Source organism: Portunus trituberculatus, chromosome 12 (genome assembly GCF_017591435.1).
Source record: "Portunus trituberculatus isolate SZX2019 chromosome 12, ASM1759143v1, whole genome shotgun sequence".
Taxonomy (NCBI): domain Eukaryota; kingdom Metazoa; phylum Arthropoda; class Malacostraca; order Decapoda; family Portunidae; genus Portunus; species Portunus trituberculatus.
In genome coordinates this window covers 7,809,267-7,831,807 of record NC_059266.1, presented here as the reverse complement: position 1 = coordinate 7,831,807, position 22,541 = coordinate 7,809,267, and the positions used below count along the sequence as shown (strand labels likewise).

Below are 22,541 nucleotides of genomic sequence, written 5' to 3'. Positions count from 1 at the left end.
CGTGTATTTTGTGTGCATTGAGCGTGGTTGCAATCTTACACGAAGATCGGTAATGAGCTCTGATCGCTACCACTGAGAGTGAGAGGCTAACCGCGCACTGGATGGTATTCCCGGCCTTGTGAATGTGTGTATGTGTGTTGGGGTGGGGGGGCACTGTAAGCCGATGCCCCCCTCCCGATATTTAAAAAAAAAAAAAAAAATAGCAAACTTGAGGGCATTTTAAACTATATACAGAGATATTTGTATGTGATAAAAGCAGTAATTATCTATTAAGAGTTAAGACTCATTTATTCCAATTCCAGTGCAGTGAGGATTGATCGAGTAACTAATTTATTATTGATAGAACCCACATGGCCGAAATTATAGCCTCTCGTACATGCCCGTAAAATCAGTGTACACAAAAACTCAGTAAGTCACAGAATCTGATTTTACCTTTTCGGAAAGCCTTGTTACATTATTATTCCGTATATACCTGTTACACTGCACCATATATATATATATATATATATATATATATATATATATATATATATATATATATATATATATATATATATATATATATATATATATATATATATATATATATATATATATATATATATATATATATATATATATATATATATATATATATATATATATATATATATATATACACCCTGGCTCATGATAAGCAAAACAATAGGGTGTCTTCATCCCGCACAGGCCTCCTCCCCCCTGAATCCGCCACATTAGTTGCTATATACTACGGCGCGTCTTGCTGCGTTGTTGGCTCATGTGATGATTATGATAAAAGATGTGCCGTGATATACGTGGTAAAGAACAAAGGTGCTATTACTCATTTCCTGTTATTACTAGAAGCCTTCGCAGCGGCCCGCGGTGGTTTGGTGATTAAGATTTTTCTGGGGGAACAGCCGAGGAGAGGAGAGATTAAAAGGGTTAGTGTGAAATTTTTAACTTAGTGTGTTTTCATTAATAGTATAAGTTTCTCTCTCTCTCTCTCTCTCTCTCTCTCTCTCTCTCTCTCTCTCTCTCTCTCTCTCCCCTACTACTACTACTACTACTACTACTACTACTACTACTACTACTATATATATATATATATATATATATATATATATATATATATATATATATATATATATATATATATATATATGAGAGAGAGAGAGAGAGAGAGAGAGAGAGAGAGAGAGAGAGAGAGAGTACACCTGTTCTTAAAAAAAAAAAAGAGGAACAAAGAAAAAAAATAGCGGGGTTCCGCATGTGCGTGGGTAGCAGGTGGTGGGAGGGTGAGTGACAAAGTGTGGTGTGGCAGGGTGTGATGGGGGGAGTGCTGGAGGAGGAGCAAGAGGGGTAGGGTGAGGAGGGGGAGAAGAAGGAAAGGGAGGAGAGCAAGGGGTGGGAAAGAGGAGTGGGAGGGAGGGATTTAAAAGGAAGAGTGAAGAGAGGTAAAGAGAGGAAGGATGATAATGAAAGGGATGAAAGAAATGAGAGGTAAGGAAAGATGGCAGGGTGTAACATCGGGAAAAAAGAGAAAAAAAAAATGCGGTGAGAAAGCGAGAAGTGGCAACTGAGGGTGTGATTCAATGGAGGTGGCCGAGGAGGAGGAGGAGGAGGAGGAGGAGGATCTCTAGGGGGGTGTGGGGAGAGACATTTGAAATTACTATTAGCTATCATATATAAGTGGCTGGAAGTGAGTAATTCTTTTGATAGGAGGATATAAATAGCACATGGGCAGATTTCAGGTTATATTTATCTTCTCTTTACGCTCTCATTCGTTTCAAAGACGTTATCATTCATTTATTTATTTCCTCCTATTTATTATTCGAGGTGTGGAGAATATAAGAATGAATCGGTATATGAGCTAACTGTTAATCGGGTCTCTCTCTCTCTCTTTCTCTCTCTCCTATCTCTCTCACAGCTGCTACAAGGGAAATTTACATGATGGAAGGCAGTTATTAAGTCACACACACACACACACACACACACAGGTGTTGCACGCTCATCACCTTCCTTTTACTCGTGTCGCTTGACTGCTCCCTTGGTTCTCCTCTTCATCCTATACTCCTCCCTTCCTCCTCCTCTTCCTTCTCCTCCTATTCATCCTGCGCCTCCTAATCTTCTTTCCTTCCTCATGTTCTTCCTTCTCCCTTCCTTTGCCCTCTCTTTTCCTTTTCTTCCTCTTGTTCTTCCTTATTATTGTATTCCTCCTGTTTCTGTTCCTCCTCCTCCTCCCCATCTTTCTCTTTTCTCCTGCTCTTCTTTCGTCCTCCTCTTCCTCCTCCTCCTCTTATGCACCGCCCTTTAAACTCTCCGGTATCTTATCTTTCTCCTCAAACTTTCTCATTCTTCTCTCCTCCTTTACTTCATATTCCCTTCTCTCTCTAACCTTTCTTTTCACCTTTTTTTCTTCCTCATTTGTTTCTTTCTTCGTTTATTCTTCTTTCCTCTTCTCCTTTCTTCTTTATCCAACACTATTTTGATAACTTTTCGAGGGTTGATGGAATAATATGTTAGGAACTTAGGAATTATGGAATTTTAAGATTTGTCTGAGAGATTACAGTAATTTCCACAATAAATTTTTCCTCCTCCTCCCCTTCCCCATCCTCCTTCTCCTTCTATCTCCCTCTTCTTTATCCCCTCTCTCTCTCTCTCTCTCTCTCTCTCTCTCTCTCTCCCGTGTACACGTCTCCTTTACCCCACTTCCTCCTCCACCTCCTCCTCCTCTCATATTTTGACTCATTAACTTGTATTGACGGAAACTAAAGCTGTAATACGAGCCAAATAAAATACATATGTAAACCTGTTATATAGAAGTATAGAATAAATCAGTGTTGCCAACCGTAGGGCAATTGCCCTACGCGTAGGGCAATTTAGCCTCATATCCTGGTCTGTAGGGCGGTAGGGCAATTTTACAAAATTTGAGCAAAACGTAGGGCAATTACGATTTCTTGGTATGAGTGATAATTATTTTGCATCAAAAGATTAATTATGTAAACGGAAAGGAAATATGCTAAAAAAAAGGTACTAATTTTTAAAAAATTCTATTACCCTCTACTATGTAACAAAAAAACTTCTTCAACAATAAATAATAAGTCACAAGTCATAACATAAAATGCTTCTCATAAATCTGACAGCCCCTTGTGATTGGCCCGTTTAAAGGAGAGAGCCAATCACAAGCCAGAAAAAGAAGCTTGATTTTGATTTAGAGAGGCCAAATATCTATATTATATATTCAATTTTTTTTCAAGAAAGATAAGATGTAGGTCTATTCCTGCACTAAACAAGAGAAAACATATTATTTTTGTTGTTGCTATATAGCAGTATATAAATAAAAAAACTACCAACTAATATCGAGATATTTTCATGATTCATCCTGAATCGTAGGGCAATGAAGGAAAATGTAGGGCAATTTCAGTGTCTGTGTAGGGCGAAGTAGTCTGTAGGGGTTGGCAACACTGGAATAAATGCCGTAAAGGAAAGCAAAGATCAAGGTAACACCAAAACAAGAACATCAGCAACAACGTCCCGACAAGACCAGTGCCTGCTGATAAAGAGGTGGTTCAGAGGAGCATCCCGGCATTTTTGGGGGCTGTACGTGACCTCTCGGCTAGCAAGGCCCCCAAACTACTGACAAGAACAAGAGGAACAGTGCCATGACCTCCCGTGGCCTGGTGACCGTCCTGCTGGTGGCGCGGAGCAGGGCATGCCAAAGGGTGTCTGTCAGGGGTTTGGTGAGACCTGCGCTGGGGAAGAGCCACCCTAGACCACCACCACCACCACCGGGCCGCCACAGCCACACACTGGGCCACTCTGCGTTATGGGTGCGGTGACGGCTGGATCACCTCATGTCACTGCATTTTTTATTTAGACTGATAGGATAGTTCGGTAAATTTGTAGTTTCAACCAGTATATTTCTTTTTCCTTATGTCTAACAAGCTTGGGGACCTCCTGGGAAAGCGGGATTTTAATTTAATCTAACCTAACCTAAATTCTGTCCTGAAGTTATTATTGATTTCTGATAGGGTAAAATGGGGTTAGAAATGGTCGTAGAAATGTAATCTAGACCGTGAGGTGTTTTGGTTGAAACTGTAATAATACCAGAACAGCTATCCCGTCACCTGCCTCTCAGCTGCGCAGGTTTTGGGTTGCCACTGTGTGAGGTGGATGATGGGATGGCTGTTCCGTGGTAGTACATTTTTTTTTTTTTTTTTGTAATTTGTTTGTCTTTCCTTCCTTTCTCCTCGTCCCAGTTCCTCAAGCTTGACTGATAGGATAGTTCATTATATTGTGATTAGTTTTATAATTTTTTTAAGTTTGTTCAGCTCTCCTTTCCTTCATTTCCTCTCATGCCCAGTTCCTCAAGCTTAGGGATCTGGTGGGAATTGTGGTTTTAATGTGAGGGGAAGCTAAATGAGGGCAGATTTAGACATTCACAATAAAGTCTAAAGATTAATCACCATATTTTGATACCATTTCATTTTCTAGTTCAATAATCTACATTTTTATCTCTAATTTTCTCAGTTTTTCTTTCCACAGTTAAAAGTTCAATAGTGTTTAGTTTACCTCACTGCAGTTAATTTTCTAGTTCAATCACCAAGCATTTTTGTCTTTCTTATAATTTTCCTTTCCATAGTTAACAGTTTAATAGCGTTCAGTTCACTTCACCTGAGTTAATTTTCTAGTTTAGTCATTTACATTTCAACTTTACCTTTCCTTTTTAATTCAGTAGTGTTCAATTTTCTTCTCTTCAGTTTATATTTTAGGACAAAACACAAAAAAGTTTCAAGAATACAGACACTGAGAGGATGGGTGTTGCAGGGGGGCGTGGCAGCCTTGGTGGGGGGAGGCGTGGCCAGTCTGGTGGGAGGGGTGTCCGCTGATGCCTCCTCGGTGAATGCCTTGGTGACTGAGGCGGACCAGCTTTATGAGGAGATGAAATATGAGGAGATATACACCTTGCTGTCTTGCTTCAAGGTGGGTATGGTGTGTGGAATTGTCTTGTTTAGCCTTACTTTGTCTTCTTTTCTTGTCTTGTTTTTCCTTTTTGTGTGGAGTTATCTTCTCTTGTCTGTGCATTTTTACTTGTTTTTTTCATCTTTATCTTCTTTTCTTGTCTTATTTTTCCTTTTTCCTTTTAAATTTTGTCTACTATCTTGTTTTCTTCTCTTTTGCTGGTTCTTTTCCTCCTCTTTCATCTTTTTTCTGCCAATCCTCCTTTTCTCTTTCTACTTTAGCTTGTCATCTTTCTCTTGCTTCATCTATAATGCTCCTCTCCTCTGTTTCTTCCTATTTTCTGTCTTCTTTTTCTGTTTCCTTCTCATCTTCATATTCTCCCATTATCATCTCACTATTGCCTGCTCATCCTTTTCACTCCACTTCTTTTATCTAGGTATCATCTTCCTCCATTTCATTTACAGTCCTTATCCTCCTCCTCCTCTTCTCTTTCTCACATCATAATTCTCTTCTCTTTTTTATCTTTTCTTTCTTTTCCATATCTTTTCTCATTATCCTTCTTTTCTTTCTTTTTTGTTCTTTTCATATATTCCTCATTATCCTTCTCTCTTGTATCTCTTCTTTCTTTTCCATATCTTTCTCCCCACTATCCTTCTCTCTTCTGTCTCTTCTATCTTATCCATATCTTTCTCCTCATTATCCTACTCTTTTCTATCTTTTCCATATCTTTCTCCTCATCATCCTTCTCTTTTCTATCTTTTTCATTCTTTCCCATATCCACATTATCATTCCTACATCCTACATCCTCCTCAGGGACTCAAGAGTGACGACATCCTGTGGAGGCTGGGACGGGCCACCTTTGAGAGGGCCAAGGCTGCGGCCACAGAGGAGGAACGGAGGCAATTGTTCCGTGAGGCGCTGGACCATGTGGAGGCAGCATTGGCCATCAATACAGAGAACTTCGCAGTGCACAAGTGGATGTCTATTCTGATTGACTATGTGTATGCAGCAGAGGGCACCAAGGCACGGATCTCCAAGTCTTATGTGGTGAAGGAGCATATGATTGTGAGTTTTTTCAGTTTGTTTTCTTGTTTTCTTTTTCAAGTTGATGTGTTTTTGTTGATAATTGTTTTTTTTTTTTTTTTTTTTTTTTTCCTCAAGTTGTATGATTTGTGTCTTTTCTTCTTTTTTTTTTCCTTTTCTTTTCTAATTGATGTCTTTGTAGGTGATCATTCCAAGGTATAGGATTTGTGTTCTTTTTCTTGCTCTTGTTTTGTTATCTTTTTCTTGTAATTGATGATGTGCTTTCAGTTAATTATTGTTTTCTCCTTCCTTTATTTATTTTTATTGAGTAACCACAATTATACCCTTAAAACAGGTTGAAATGTGTATAAAGTAGAAACCTTTTGAAAATATTGTCCCTGAGCCTGTTGAGAATTAAGATATGATTCCAGAAGGTTTGAGAATTCTGTCTTTGATGATCTGACACTATTACTTTGAATCTACAGAAAGCTTGTCAGCTGAATCCGAGTGACGCCACATCCCGGTACTTGCTGGGCTTCTGGTGAGTTGAGGTGTCATGTTACATGTCAATCTCTCTTAACCTTCCTTCCAATTGCTTCCACATTCTATACTTTTCTGAGCATAAGTGAAGTGTCTTTGAGGAGGAAAACTGTTTACTTTACTTGTCTGGCTCATTTCACAGCCACTCACCACTCCTGCATTCATTCCTGACAGGTTCTTCAGCTTCGCCAATGTGCCGTGGTATCAACGCAAGATTGCCTCAGTAATCTTCACCACTCCTCCCTCGGGCACCTTTGAGGAGGCACTGGAGAACTTCCTCTTGGCAGAGAAGCTGGAGCCTAATTTTTACAGGTAAGAAGCTCTGGTGGTCTGGGCTGGTCTGTATTAGTAAGTGTTTTGTTGTGGGTCCTGCTGTTCATATTGCTGGTGTGCTGTGTGCCTTTTAGAGTTAAGTGAATAGGTGTCTGTTATTTCCCTTGTATATTCTTCATGTATATATTTCAGTAATCACTCACTCCCTCATTTCCCTCACATTCCAGTAAGAATCTCCTGATGATTGGCAAGAGCTACCTCATGCTGGGTAAGAAGACAGAGGCCAAGGAGTACCTGCAGCGCACCCTGCAGTACCCGTGAAGACTGATGATGACCAGGAGGCCGTGGCTGAGGCTGAGACGCTTCTCAAGGGACTGTGAGGCACTGCAAGGCACATGGCACTGTCCTGTTCTCATAAGGCCCTTTCTGAAGTTAGCAAAGACAGTGGCAGTGAAGGGGAGTGAGCTTGTTAACTTGCATTTCACTCTAATAATCAAAGATTTCCCTTCCTGTCATGTGTGTGTTTAGTAGTTCAAGGTCCATATGTGTCTTTGCAGAAGCACACACACACTCACTCCCTGCCATTATGATGCATTTAAAATCAAACCCTCCTCTCTTCTGCAACATCATATAACCTTGAGATTCATTTTAAAACCTCTCTCTCTCTCTCTCTCTCTCTCTCTCTCTCTCTCTCTCTCTCTCTCTCTCTCTCTCTCATAAAGATTTTATTGAGTAGAATGATGGGCCATTGAAGTTCATTAGACTTTTAAGGTATGTATATAAGATATTTGAGATTAGTAAATATTTTTATAATCACTCTCATTAGTGGCACAGTTGCCAGTGGTGAATGGTGCTCTAGTAAAGGCTTTGTGTCTCTTGTTAGTATCCTCAAAGGCTCTGCTCTCTCTTGACGGGTTTTCAAAGGTTACATGGATATCTCCTCTATTGGGAATGCCAAGCACAGAGGTGGTGAGTGCTGCAGATCACTTTACTCATGGCAGTGACTTGTCATTTTGATACCAGGTAGTTTATTGTTGTGATATTAACAGTGTGTGTGATGGGTGTACAGAGTGCCTTATGGAGCCTCATGTGTTCAATATGAGGAGAAAGGAACATATCATCATCTCTCCATAAATTCTGCACGTGTTGTTGCTTTGGTTTCCTTGTTTCTTTGAGTGCATGTGTATGTAAATGTAAATGTAATGTAAAAAAAAAAAAAAAAAAATGTGTGTTTGTCACCAGCATTTTAAAGTTATCAAAATAAAAAAATTTTACCATGCAGATCAGTTTTAATTTTAGATAGTATAAAATCAATTACAAAATGACAGCATTCTATAGTAGTATGGCATATAAAATCATAGGCTTAATAGTAATACCAATACAGTGCTAGGAACATTGTACCATTTGTACTTGGACAGTCAACTTATGTTCCAATAAACCTTAACATCTATTCTGACAATTATCATGTCAAAAATATATTAATTCTTATATTTAAAACCCGTAATGTTGAGCAAATCTTTTTTCATATTCTACCCATTCATGACATGAATCTTTGGATATGTTGACCCTTCCATGCAGTGTTTGGGAATGCAATGCTATGTTGATCTTTCTTTTCTCTCCATCCATCTTGGCAGTTGTGAATTTAGTTTTAGGTGAATTCATGAAAGGTGAGGGTGAGTTTGGCCACAAAGCTGCCATTGGTATTTCCAATCCATGCAATGCAACACACTAGATATTTCACAAGGATTAGTTTGTATATATATGAATTATACAGTAAATGTACAAAAAGTTCCTGTTTGTTACCTACTCATATATATATATATATATATATATATATATATATATATATATATATATATATATATATATATATATATATATATATATGCAATTGCACATTTCTATGATTGTCCTACAAGATTGAAAGGATAACTTGTTTATATTTCTTATATTGCAGATTCAGAATAATAAGCTAATGCTAGAACAGATCATTAATTTTTGTGCTCTACTAATTATTAAAACAATGTGATAATCTTGTAACAGAAATTTTAGGCAAAACTATATTCTTTTGACATCTAGAGAGCAATAAAAATTAACTTAAACACAGAGACAATAATTGCAAGTCCAACTCGGATCTTGCTGTCTTCAAGTCCACAACCTGAAGGAAAGACAGTAAGTACATGCAAAATAACACTACATTTCTTAACCAATAGAAGTAATGTGTAAACTAGAGAGATACACAAGTCAGATACCGTAAACTAAACTCAAATCTTACTAAACACCTTGGCACACATGCAGACACAAGGAAGTTAAAAAGATCTATTATTACAGGGACAAAGAGATGCTGGATACTTGAGAGGACAAAAATACTGTTGAGAAATTTAGATAACAACAAGTACAGCTTTCCTCAAAGATACAAAGGTCCCTGGAATAGACTGGCAAAGGAGGTGAAAGAGGCAGAGTACATCAAGTAAAGACTGAAGACATACATAGAGACAAGACCATATCAGTGTAACAGTGTGACCAGGTAAACACAGGAAGAGAAAGGAGATTTGATAGCAATGTAGAGAGCAATGAAATGAATAGAGTGATTTGAAAAAGGAGAGATGAGGGAAATGCTGACAGGCTGAGAAAGAGGAGATTTGATAGCAATAGAACAATGAAAGGAATAGAGTGATTTGAAAAATGAGAGAGATGAGAGAGGAAAACAAACCTGAAGGAGACAAACAGTTTTCCTACCTTATCAGCATATTAATAAATGGAATCGTATGGATAAAAACATAGGCAGTGCTTGGAGTATTAAGAGTTCAGAGTAATAATCAATCATATACTGATAGGAGAGACCACTAGTATGACCTTACTAAACCACACACAGTTACTGGCCATAGGTACATCCCTGCACAAACACAGTGTCCCTCAGATAAGGCGCAGCAGGTGAGGCAAGGCAGGTGTCAATGCTTCCCTTCAGTCCGAGCTGGCTGGCCACTCGGTACACAGTGTCTGACTCCTCAACATGTGTGAGAAGGACAGCCACTCTTGCCCTGCGCTCCCTTGTGATGCCCTCATGCTCCAGCCTGGCAGAGAGATATGGGGTGGTGTGGTTAGGTTAGGTGGTGTGGTAGAGAGGCAGGGTTGGCTGGAAGAGAGGTAAGGAGTGGAATGGTATGGGGGTAGAGGGTGGCATGGAGAGGAAAAGGGTGAGATAGAAGGAGAAAAAAGTGGAAAGAGAAGTTAAGGAAAAGGGGTAGAAAGAAGAATAAGAATGAAGAGGAAGAATGAGGAAAAGAAGAATAAAAGCAGTAAAGGAAGACAAAGAAACAAGAAAGGAGAAAAGGCATGAGAAAACTAAATACACAGTACAAAACAATAAAATAGAAGAAATGAACAAATAAAACTACACACAAACAAATACACACACAAACCAACAATGACTGAATGAATGAAAAAAACAACTGTGACCTTACTTCTTGACCACATCCAGGGTGACCTCCGGCGTGAGGGTGAGAACGGCCAAATACTCCGCCAGGTAAGACTCATCACCGCCCCGCACAAACTGGTGGTACAGCGCAGCTCCCCAGTCCACCGTGTGATTGTATGAGCGTCCCACCAGCTGAGCCTCACACACCCTGCAGAGGTAGAGGATTAAACTGACTTCCTTTTATTTATTTACAGCACTAGCTCTAAGGAAACAAAGAGAAATGCAGTGGTCAGGTTAGGTTAAGCAAGGTCAGGTAAGGTCACACTGCTCACCTCAGCCTGTGTGTGATGACAAAGGTTAAGGAAGCAGAAAATGAAGGAAGGGAAAACAGACATTGAATAAAGAAACAGAGAAATGCAGTGCTCAGGCTAAGTTGAGCAAGGTCAGGTAAGGTCAGACTGCTTACCTCAGCTTGTGTGTGATGACAAATGTGACGGCAGACTGGCTCAACTTGAGGAGTCTGAGGGCCGGAGCACCACCAGTCTTCTTCAGGTGGGCGATTTGCAGGGCCACCAGCTCAGCCTGCCGACTGTACTCCATGGCTGAAGCAAACTGCTGGTCCTAGGAGAGAGAAGTTGTGGCAGGAGGATTAGTAAAGGATAATGAAGGATAACCAGACAGGAGTAGATCTTCAGGTTTTTGGAGGAGGAGGAGAGAGAGGGAGAAGAAGGAGAAGTAAAGTTGCACCAATATTTCAAATCCTTAAACTTTCCATCACAACTTCCTATACCTAATCATGAAAAAAAAAAAAAAAAAAAAAAAAAGAGGAGGAAGAGAAAGAAGATGAAGAGCAAGAAAAGAAAGTCATAAAAAATAAATAGATAATTCTAATCCCTAACCTTCCAATCATGACTCCCCCACCTTTCCCATGACCTCCCTGATGCCCATTTGACCTATGACCTGTCCTGACCTGCATGAAGCACTGGGCGGCATGGGCATAGCTCTGCATGGCCTGGGTCAGCAGCCTGGGATCAGTGTTCTCCAGGTAGGAAGCCTCGGTCACACCTTGGCTGGGCAGGCTGTCAACTGAGGAAGGAAAAGTTTAATTAGGTTGAGTTGAGTTGAATTGGGTTGGGTTTGGTTTGGTTAGGTTAGGTTTTTTTTCTTTGGGGTTACGCTAGGTTATATTAGATTAGGTTAGGTTAAAGTTGGTCTGAGTTAGGTTAGGTTACATTAGATCAAGTTAGGTTAGATTAAGTTATGTTAGGTTAGATTGGGTGTAGGAATCATGAAAAAAAAAAAAAAAAAAAAAAAACTGTAGCTACTAATACATTAAGTGTGATATTAAGCTGAGTACATTTGTAAACTCTAACATGTGCACCAGACAATACACTGCCAACCACCACTATCACCACCAACATAGACTATCATCTCTACTCTTCAACACCCTTCACATCACCACCAGTATTACCATGTCAACCCTTTATTCCCCTTCACATCATCACCATCTATTTAACATCTCTACCTTTCAACATCCTTCACATCACCACCAGTATCATGTCAACCTTTCATTTCCCTTTCACATAATCACCATCTGTCTATTTAACATCTACCCTTCAACACCTTCACATGACCACCAGTATTATCATGTCAACTCTTCATTCCCTTCACATCCAAGACCACAACAACACTGCAGCACCTCACCTCTGCTGCCTGGCCTGCCTCCCTTCCCTGGCGTCTCCTGTCCACCTACGCTTCTGCTGTTGCTGCGAGGGGTTGCCACACTGAGAAAGAGAGAGAGAGAGACTTGTTCAATCACCACACTCAATAATATAGAAAGAATACAGGAAATGACTAAAGGGAAACATACAATAACAATGGATAAAGAGATAAAGAAGAGGAGAATATGATGGCAATGAAAATGCTAGAAAAAATAAGAAAAATACTTACTCATTGAAAGTCCATATATAAGTCAAGAAAATTATCCAAGTCTTGTGGAAAAATGTCTTGAAACCTCCCTTTTGAAAGACCACTTCACAGATACAAGAAAATACTACTACTATCACTACCACTGCTACTACTACTACTACTACTACTACTACTACTACTACCACAACTACTACTACTACCACAACTACAACTACTACTACTACTACAGAAAACTTTGCACACATTACCCTCCTTCCCAAGAGCACAATGGAGAACCTACCTGTTAGGGGTGGAGGAGGAGGTGGCAGAGGAGGCAGTGGTGGTGGAGGCTGTGAGATCTATTGTGTTGGCTAAAGCTTGTTCCAGTGCCTTCTCTGCCTCCGTCACCCACATCTCTGCAACCTGTGAGTGGATGAGGGTAGTGAGAGGACAGGCAACACTGGTGACACTAACTAAAATCACTCAGGGCTTGGTGATCCTCTTAGTCTGCTTGGTGATGTGTTAAACTTGCATTATATCAAGTGTTCTGCTAGATTTCAGTTCCTAGTGGTAATGTCTCATGGTTTAATATTTCTATAGCCTTCCAATCAGTTCCTCAGTGTGTTTCTGAGGCTTAAGATGGACAGGGTATGTTTGTTGGAGTTTAATCTGTATTTTTGACATTTTGAGTCTAGTGGAAGTCAATGAATAGGGAAGTAGAAGAGGGAAGGAAGGGATAAGAAAAGGAATCAGTAAAGAGAGAGAAGAGAAATGCAAGGAGAAAAGATGGAGGCAGAAGAAGGATAGAAAAGAAGATGGAAAAGAAAAATGAAGAGGAAAAAACTGAGAGCATCATAAGTGGAAACAAAGGGAAGGATACTGAATAGAAAAGGAAAAAGAAAAGAGAGAAGAGAAATATAAAGAGAAAAGATGGTGGCAGAAGAGGAATAAAGAAGATGACGGGAAAGATAAAAAATGAAGAAGGGAAAAAAAACTGAGAGCATCAAAAGTGGAGAAAAAGGAAAGGATATTGAATAGAAAAGAAAAAAAGAGAAGAAAGAAAAGAAACAAGAAGAAAAGATGGTGGCAGAAGAGGAATAGAAAAGATAAAAAAGAAAAATGAAGAGAAAGAAGTGAGAGCATCATAAGTGGACACCAGAACACATAAAAACAACAACAATAACAATGACACCAACACACCTCAGAGTACAACATGAAGTGGAGGGCGACAATCTGGAGTGTCTCGGTGTCCTCTGGGGCCTTGGAGCGGAGGTAGTGGATGAGGGCACGGTCCAGGCCACTCTCCTTCCCCCACGGGTCAGCACCGCGGCCCAGCAACGGCTCAAACTGACCGTGCTCCCTCAGTGCGTCAATTATGTACGACATCTCACTGTACCTTCCAATGCCGATGAGAAGGCGGACCTGTGGTGGTGAGTGTGGAAGATGGTGAGGTGTGGAAGATGGTGAGTGACTGGATGATTGTGGGTGAGTGGTGAAAGATGGTGAGGGACTGTGGAAAATGGTGGGTGGGTGACTGGAAGATGGTGAGGGACTGTGGAAGATTATGAGAGACTGTGGAAAATGGTGAGTGAGTGGTGAAAGATAGTGAGCAACTGGAAGATTGTGAGTGACTGGAAGATGATGGGATAGTGAAAAATGGTGGGTAAAAGATAGTGAGTGACTGAAAGATAGTGAGTGACTGGAAGATAGTGAGGGACTGTGAGAGATAATGAGTAATAATGAGATAATGAGTGGTAGTGAAAGATGATGAGTGATAGTGAAAGACAGTGAGTGATAGTGAAAGACAGTGAGTGGTAGAATAACACAGAGATGATAATGACAGACGAAAATGATAGTTAAAGATGACAGTGAGTAATTCCTCCCTCATACTTTCTTCATTAAATAGTTCCTCATATATCAACCCCAATATTCATTGCCCTTCACTGGTTCCACTCATAAAAATAATAACAATAACAAAATAACTAAGTAAACAAATAAGTCACCAAGCAGTCCGACTCACCAGCAGGGACCATTGAGTGTGCTGGACTAGTGAGGTGGTGAGAGAGAGGGCGGTGCGTAAGACAGTGCCAATCCCCTCCATGTTGGATGCCGCAGTGAAGCAGTCATGGGCCCGCACCACCAACTCAACACTCATACTGTGCACTATTAGAGGGGAGGATAATGAGAGGTGAGTGTTTTGTAAAGTGTGTGTGTGTGTGTGTGTGTGTGTGTGTGTGTGTGTGTGTGTGTGTGTGTGTGTGTGTGTGTGTGTGTGTGTGTGTGTATTTTCCTAGTTGTAGTTTTACAGGGCCTGGGCTTTATGCTCGTGTGGCCCCGTCTCCATATCTACACTTCTCCAATTTTTCTTGAAAACTATGTACACTCTTTGCTGACACCACTTCCTCACTCAAACTGTTCCACGTCTCAACACATCTTTATGGAAACTAAATTTTTAACATCTCTCAGACATCTTCCTTCCCCAGTTTCTTATTATGCGATCTTGTGCTTCTAATGTCATATTCTTCTCTCACGATTAGTTTCTCATTATCCACTTGATCCATTCCGTTAATCAATTTATAAACTTGTATCAGATCCCTCTCTCTTCTCTGTTCCAGGGTTGGTAGATCCATAGCTTTTAGTCTCTCCTCATATGTCATCCCTTTAAATTCTGGAACCATTCTTGTAGCCATTTTTTGTAGTCTCTCCAATTTCCTTATGTGTTTCTTTTTATGGGGGTCCACACAACTCCTGCATATTCCAATCTAGGTCTTATTTTAGTACTTATCAATTTCTTCATCATTTCTTTGTCCATATAGTGAAATGCTAATCCAATATTCCTTAGCAAATTATATGTCTCTCTGAAAATTCTATCAATATGGCTTACCGGTTGATTGTTTTCTTCCATTGTCACTCCCAAGTCCTTTTCCTTTTTTACTTTTTCTAGTTCTACTCCATCTCCCATCTTATAGATTCCCACTGGTCGTCTTTCACTTTTTCCCATTTCCATGACATGGCTTTTGTCCACATTGAATTCCATCTCCCATTTTTTACTCCATTTCCAGATCTTGTTTAAGTCTTCCTGTAGTATTTCACAATCCTTTTTTGTTTAATGACTCTGCACAGTTTCGCATCGTCCGCAAACAGATTTATGTAGCTGTTCACTCCCTCTGGCATGTCGTTTATATATACGAGAAAAAGTATTGGCGCCAATACTGACCCCTGTGGCACTCCGCTGTCTACTGTTCTCCACTTGGACTTCATATCTTTAACTATCGTCCTTATTTCTCTCCCCCTCAAGTAATTTTTCATCCATCTCAATGTGCTTCCTTTTAAGCCACCCTTCTCCTCTAACTTCCACAGTAATCTTTCATGTGGTACTTTATCAAACGCCTTTTTTAAATCTAAATAAATACAGTGTGTAATTCACTGTTTGATCTGCTGCAGTCTCTGACGAGACAGCCAGACGTTACCCTACGGAACGAGCTCAGAGCTCATTATTTCCGATCTTCGGATAGGCCTGAGACCAGCACACACCACACACCGGGACAACAAGGTCACAACTCCTCGATTTACATCCCGTACCTACTCACTGCTAGGTGAACAGGGGCTACACGTGAAAGGAGACACACCCAAATATCTCCACCCGGCCGGGGAATCGAACCCCAGTCCTCTGGCTTGTGAAGCCAGCGCTCTAACCACTGAGCTACCGGGCGTGTGTGTGTGTGTGTGTGTGTGTGTGTGTGTGTGTGTGTGTGTGTGTGTGTGTGTGTGTGTGTGTGTGAATAAAATGTTCAAGTCTTTAGAGAATGAAATGGTTTAGTGGTAGGGTGAGATGTTATGAGAGCTTGTTTTAATGCTGTCAAGATACATAGAGGTAAATACACACACACACAGTACATACACATAAGTCTGGTATGAAAAGGTGGGACATTATAAGCTTGAATTAATCCTGTAAAAGTACAAACAGGTATACAAACACAATATATAAATTTAACGATCCCTTTAAGAGAATGAGCAAATAAACAAATAAATACATAAAACAAGATAAAAAACCCTGTACAAACAACAATAGATCAAAGCACTCACATTCACAAATAAAAAAATGAAATCAGACATAAAAACACTCTACAACAGTCAACCTCTTCAGTACCACAAAGCATTATATATTCATTCTACTATCTGGTGGTTTTACACAGCTTCAGAAACTATGTGGGGATTAAAATAGTGAAGACTGTGGCCATTAATCTTCTGACCTCCATAGACCCTTCCTAATGTCAATAAAATGGTCAAATTGTACCCAAAACTCAAAAATGTGTCCCAGTACTGAAGGGGTTAGGAGTAAATCAGCTGCCTCACCTTTCTCCACCTGGTCAGGGTAGGATGAGCCAAGGCACTGGCCCACATCCAGGAGCTGTGTGGCCAGACCAGACACATCCTTGGTGAGGGTGATGAGGTCCTTCCACTGTGCCTCCAGCTCCTCCCACAACAGCAGGCAGTCCCTCTGGCTGGTGCGTGTGGCCTCTGACACCAAACACAGGGACACTTGTTCAAAGGCTGCGGTTGTTTAGCTTATTAATTTCCTATTCCTATCAGATTTGAAAGGATAACAAATGTCTCTCTTCCTTCACACAAAACTACATACATGCACTATCTACACATACATTCTTCAGCCAAAATTTTACTGACAAAAAAAAAAAAAGACTCCTATACCATCCTCAGAGTCATCTTCCAATTATCTATTTAACTTACTTAGGGACCGACATCTCAGTGGGTCTTTTTTAATTCACTATTTTGTGCCCTTGGCTGGATTTCTCTCTTATGTAAAAAAAAAATAATAATAAATAAATAAATAAATAAAAAAAAAAAATAAATAAAAAAATAAATAAATAAAACTAGAAATAGCAACTTTACACAGACCAGAACTGACAGAGGCAAATACAAAGACAGACAGACACACCAAAACATGCCCAGTATACTGAAACACATGTGATATTTGGGATGGCCTGAAGGTAATATTAATAATGACAACTATGACAGGTAATGTAAACAAAACTTTCACACACAGGGAATTAATGAGATGTGTCTAGTGTTCTCTCTCTCTCTCTCTCTCTCTCTCTCACCTGGTCCAGCAGCGATGGTGGCCACAGCTTCCTCCACCAGGAAGCTCTGCACATCAGCATCAGGGATTGGCATGGCCTGGATGAGGTCCCGGGCCAGCTGCACCATGCCACAGCGATGCAGCCGCAGCACTAGGGACAACACCTGTGAAGGGGATCCACATCACTTCACAGCCACTCAATTTCAACTCTTCTTCTTCTCTTTAACCTCTTCAGTACTGGGATGCATTTTTACTGTGAGTTTTGGTTATGATTAGACAATTTTATTTACATTAGGAAGGATCTATGGAGGTCAGAATATTAATGCACAGAGTCTTCACTATTTTAATCCTCCTATAAGTTTCTTGAGCTGTATAAATTTGTTAAATAGTGAGCAGAATAAAAATAAAAACATGTCTTGGTACTGAAGTGGTTAAAATTTCAATCTCCTGTTTAATATTTTCAAACTCCTGTCCTTTCAAAATTTCAAACTCATGTCTTCTCAAGCATAATGAATGTGAAAGTCTTAAATATAACCTCAAATGATACCACTGATGGCAAAAAGCACCATATCATATCTTCTCCCACTTCTTTAGGCCTACACAAATGCAAAACAAGTCTTGTCACATCTCTGTTTTAGCCACACACAAAAGCAAAATCTCACCATCTCCTCTTGTGTTTACATTCGTATTCTCAAACACTTCTTTGCTTCACCTCCACTATTTCAAGTTTTTAAGGTATTTTAAAGGTTTTAGAGGCAGAGTGACAATATTTCTACATTATTAACTTGAGAAACACTCTTGAAAACCACACTATCATCTCTGTAGCCTTGGAAAATAGTCATGGTGAGAGAGCAGAGCATTTTCAAGAGTGTTTTTATGGTTCTAGACACAGAGCGACAAGATTTCTACATTATTAACAGTACAAACACTCTTGAAAATCACGCTACTCATCTTTTTAGCCTTGAAAAATAGTCATGGTGAGAGATCAGAGTGTTTTCAAGAATGTTTTTATGGTTCTAGAGGCAGAGTGACAAGATTTATACATTATCAACAGTAGAAACACTCTTAAAAACCCCGCTAGTCATCCCTGTGGCTTTGGAAAACAGTCATGGTGGGAGGAGAGTAAAGCATTTCTGAATATAGATCTTAGTCCCACACAAACATTCCCACACCAGCACCAGCCATGAGACACTCACCATGATGGGGTTGGGGTGATGCACCACATACAGGAAGGAAAGATCCAACACCAGCGCCACCTTGTACAGCACAATGATTCGCTCCATGGTCCTGCGTCCCACTGCCAGCCCTGCCACAACACCACACCACCTCTTAACACTCTTTAGGTAACACAACTGCCATATTTTTGGGTTGTTGGGGATATATTAGGTTAGGTTAGGTTAAGTTAGAGTTCAGCATGTTTTAGACTTGTTATTTAACTTTATCTGTCTATATTCTTCCTTTTTATTTCCTTACTTATTTCCATTAATTATTTACTTGTAACTATCCAGAGAGAGAGAGAGAGAGAGAGAGAGAGAGAGAGAGAGAGAGAGAGAGAGAGAGAGAGAGAGAGAGAGAGAGAGAGAGAGAGAGCACACACTCACCAGCCACTACTCTGCTGAGGGGGGCAATGTGAGTGCTGAGGTCATCGTCGAGGGAGGTGGTGCTGTAGATGCTGCCTCGAGTGCTGCTGCGGCCTGGAGGAAGTCATAAGGGAGAACAGTCACCTCAGCACACTAGTAAACAAAGTCAACAGCACTCACAGTAAAGAAATTGGCAGTGCTATAAACAAACAAGTGCAAAGTAAACAGCATGACAGTAAATACATTGGTAGTGCTATAAACAAACAAGTAAACAGATCAATAGTGATGTTTGTTGTGATGTGTAACCTGTAGGGATGGAAACACACTGCAGGTACATTAACAAGCTGCTACTGGAGAAGGTGTGGGCAAGCTACGGCCCGCCAAAGGAATTCATGCGGCCTGACAATTGATAGTGAATTTAAAAGAGCAATTCAATAAACAATGCCAAATAGTATTGTGAGCATTTCATTTTCTTCCTGCAAGTGTGCACATGTGTGTGAGAATGGCTTTTTTTTTAGAACTCTTTAAGTTTGTATTTGAAATATTAATGATTTTGGGTTAATAAAGAATGCAGCCAGATAAGATTGTGTTTTTTTTAATGTGGCCCTAGCACTAAAAATTTTGCCCACCCCTGTACTAGAGCCTTTTGAATGAAGTAAAGGTGAGGTGCATGTGTTCCAGAGTATGGTCTAAAACAAGAAGTGACAAGGAACCAAGGAAACAGTAGCAGTGACATGAGCAGTGGGGAGCAGGGAGACAATGAGATGCAGGAGCCTTACTCAGTGTGCGTTGCTTGTCTCTGCGGCTGACGGGGTTCTGCAGTGTTGCCTCCTTCTCAGCCATCTCCATCTTGCTGCCCTCAGCGAGCTTCAGCAGCAGTAGCAACTGTTGCATGTTCTGATAATGCACATAATTACTAGTAAGTGAATTAGCTGGAGGAAATAGGCTAAAAAATATAGTAGTAGTATTAATAGTAGTAGTATCATTGCTATTATAACTACTATCATTGTAAGATGGAGAAAGGATCTGATTTCATGTATGCATTGGAAGAAATGAGTAGAAAAAATAACTATCATTATATAAGGCAAGAGAGATAGAGAAGATCTATTGTTGTGTGCAGAGAAGGTGGATATTTGACAACCCACAATAAAAAATGTCACACAGCACCACCCACCACCACACACTTCACCAACACTCCCACACCAATGCACCACTCCACTCACCCTGCTGTCTTCCCCGAAGGCCGCCAGAACACGGCAGGCAGTGACCAGCATCCCTCGGTCTATACACGTGTCTGCCAAGTCTTGGATGGCCCGGCACTTGTCCTCCTCCTGCATATTCTCGCCTCCTCCTGTCCAGTGCTGGCCTCGTCCTGCTCATCCCTGCTGCTGCCCTGGCTGGAGGACACCTCATTCCCCTCCTGAGCAGCTGCAGTGCGACTCGTGCTGTCCTTGGCGTTGGACACGGAGGGATTACTCACACTGGAGAGAGTGAGGGTGAGGAAGGCAGGGGTGAGGCCAGCTGTCTTCAGTATCTGCCCCATGTCCAGACAGCTGGTCCCGTCCTCCCCCTCCCATGGCCATCTCCCCAGCACCTCTGGCAGGGTGACGGCCAAACAACCAGCTTCTGCCTCCTTGCTGCAGTGGGACTGGATGTACGCCCTCCACATTCGCTGCTCCAGCGAAGCCACCAGGGACTCCGCCGGGTCTCCAGACCGAGGCGTGTGTGGCTGCGGGAGACTGGTTCCTGAGGGGGAGGGGAATGGGGACCCTGGGTGTGCAGTGCATCAGTGGTGTGGTGGTGTAGGTGTGGCAGGGTTTTGTAGCACCACACCAGGGCATACTGCAGGCACAGGTACTGCATGGCACTCAGGGGCACCTCCTCGCTAATGGCAGTGAAGAAAGTGCAGGAGTGCTCTGGGGGCACGGCCTTCTCACACAGCTGCTTGTGGCCGCGGCACAGAAAGCGCTCCAGGCCAGTGTAGCTGCTCCTCACACTCAACTTGCTGTTCTCAAACTCTGCCCTCAGCTGGCCACACACAATGGTGAACACTGGCAGGTCCACCAGCTGGCACACCTGCAGGGCCTCCGAGAAACACCGCTTCTCCCTCAGGCCTTCCACGACACCCCTGGCAAAGTCCTTCACCTTGCCTGCCTCAAAGCTCTCCAGCAGGTCCTTGTAGCTGATCTTGTGCTTCACCTCCCCCACCACCTCACATAGCTCACCCACCAGCATCCAGTTGATGGAGTGGCTGCAGAACGGAGGCAGCTGACTCACCCCGGCCAGGGCCGAGATGAAATGACAGCGCTGGCGACTGTTGGTGAGGCACTCGTCCAGGGCCATGGCAATGATGTCCCGGGACATGGCTATGGCCCAATCGGGTCCCGTGACGGTGGTGGGCACCTCGGCCTCCAGCTCTTTGTTCATGTACTTGGCACTGTCCGACAGCCGCTTGGCCATCAGCTCCTGGTTGCAGACACCCTTGGCCTCCTCGATGGCCAGTGTGAGGTGCTGGAGGGAATGATGCCGCTTAAATGCCCTCAGGGCATCGCTCACCACGTGCACCAGGCCGATGGACATGTGAGTGAGCACAATGAGCCGCAGCTCGTCCGGTCCGCAGCACAGGATGCCCATGTCACAGGCACGGCAACAGTTATTCTTCCGGGATGGCACCTGCTCCTTCTCTGGCTTGGTGCCGGCGGGCAGGGGAGGAATATCCTTCTTGGCAATCCTGTGGTGCAGCGACATCTTGGTGTTGTGCGGCAGCTTTGTGTACAGGAACACTGTCAGGCACAGAATGATGTTGTCCTTCCCATAACAGCCGGCAAAAGAAGCCAGCACAGGCAGGCCCAGGGCTGCCGCTGCTGTGACCAGCTCCCCGGGAGGGTTGTCTTGTGTGTGGCACTGCATCAGCACTGAGAACAGATCCTTGGGGCTCTTGGCCTGCCAGGTGTCCACGCCAAGGTCCAGGTTGGTCTCTGTTGTGGTGAGGGACATCGCGTCATCCACTGTTGATGCGTCCATGTCGCTGGGACTGGAGCTCCTGCCCCTCTCATCACCACTCTGGCTTGATGATGGCGATCCCTCGCGAGACTTGATGCCAATTTTGGCATACAGGGCAGACCGCTTGCTGCGGGCCGACCTGCCCATCCTCTCCGTCCTCTTCTTGTAGTAGCACACGTGGGAGATGGCAAGAGTCATGTGTTCCCGCAGGGAGACCACGCTGAATGACTCGGCCGCCTTCAGCACCTCGGCCTTGGGGAAGTTAAACACCTGCACCAAGACAAGGAAGATCACCCACTGGTCAGCCTGGGCCAGCTTGGTGAGCAGCTTACAGGGCCATGGTAGGGAGTACAGGAGGGCAAACTCCACACACAGCCTGGTGCCCTCACACATGGTCTGCACCTGCTGCTGTGTCAGGGTGTCCTGGAATACCTTACCCAGGGTCTCCACTACAGGACTCATGGGCATGCCGGACGCGAGCAGGTCACTCGGCCCATGTGTCCCCTTGGTGTCCAGCAGCCTGTCTGAGGCCGACAGGATGACACTGGCCTCCAGCATCTCCAGGAGGGTGGCTGCTGCCTCCATTCTGGTGTCCATGGCACACAGCTGCTGCAGGACACAGCTGATGTCTGACTCCACCAGACTTTCGTGTCCCTTCTTCTTCTCCTGACTCAGTCTGCCACGCCACGAGGTGCGCACTGAGTAGATCTGCAGGTGTTGTCAGGAGTGTTACTGT

At 42.4% G+C, this 22,541-nt stretch overlaps 2 protein-coding genes across 2 annotated transcripts in view; one reads left to right on the top strand and one right to left on the bottom strand.

Annotated features, from left to right (window-relative positions):
* Nucleotides 1–3,488: 3,488 nt before the first annotated feature.
* On the top strand, nt 3,489–7,507 carry LOC123502785 (regulator of microtubule dynamics protein 1-like). The gene is given in 7 exon segments (XM_045252045.1): nt 3,489–3,830; nt 4,828–4,983; nt 5,776–6,027; nt 6,471–6,526; nt 6,700–6,837; nt 7,026–7,114; nt 7,117–7,507. Coding segments are annotated over 7 exon segments (921 nt in total). The 5' UTR covers nt 3,489–3,662; the 3' UTR covers nt 7,179–7,507.
* A 560-nt stretch (nt 7,508–8,067) lies between these two features.
* Nucleotides 8,068–22,541, bottom strand: part of LOC123502626 — a 30,202-nt gene continuing 15,728 nt past the window's right edge. The window contains 16 exon segments of the mRNA XM_045251790.1: nt 8,068–9,872; nt 10,263–10,424; nt 10,683–10,837; nt 11,187–11,302; nt 11,921–12,000; nt 12,426–12,547; nt 13,325–13,546; nt 14,145–14,287; nt 16,481–16,645; nt 17,245–17,386; nt 18,419–18,528; nt 18,824–18,916; nt 19,582–19,699; nt 20,026–20,174; nt 20,279–20,390; nt 20,393–22,513. Of these exon segments, the coding sequence (XP_045107725.1) occupies nt 9,674–9,872; nt 10,263–10,424; nt 10,683–10,837; nt 11,187–11,302; nt 11,921–12,000; nt 12,426–12,547; nt 13,325–13,546; nt 14,145–14,287; nt 16,481–16,645; nt 17,245–17,386; nt 18,419–18,528; nt 18,824–18,916; nt 19,582–19,699; nt 20,026–20,174; nt 20,279–20,390; nt 20,393–22,513 (4,209 nt within the window). The 3' untranslated portion in view covers nt 8,068–9,673.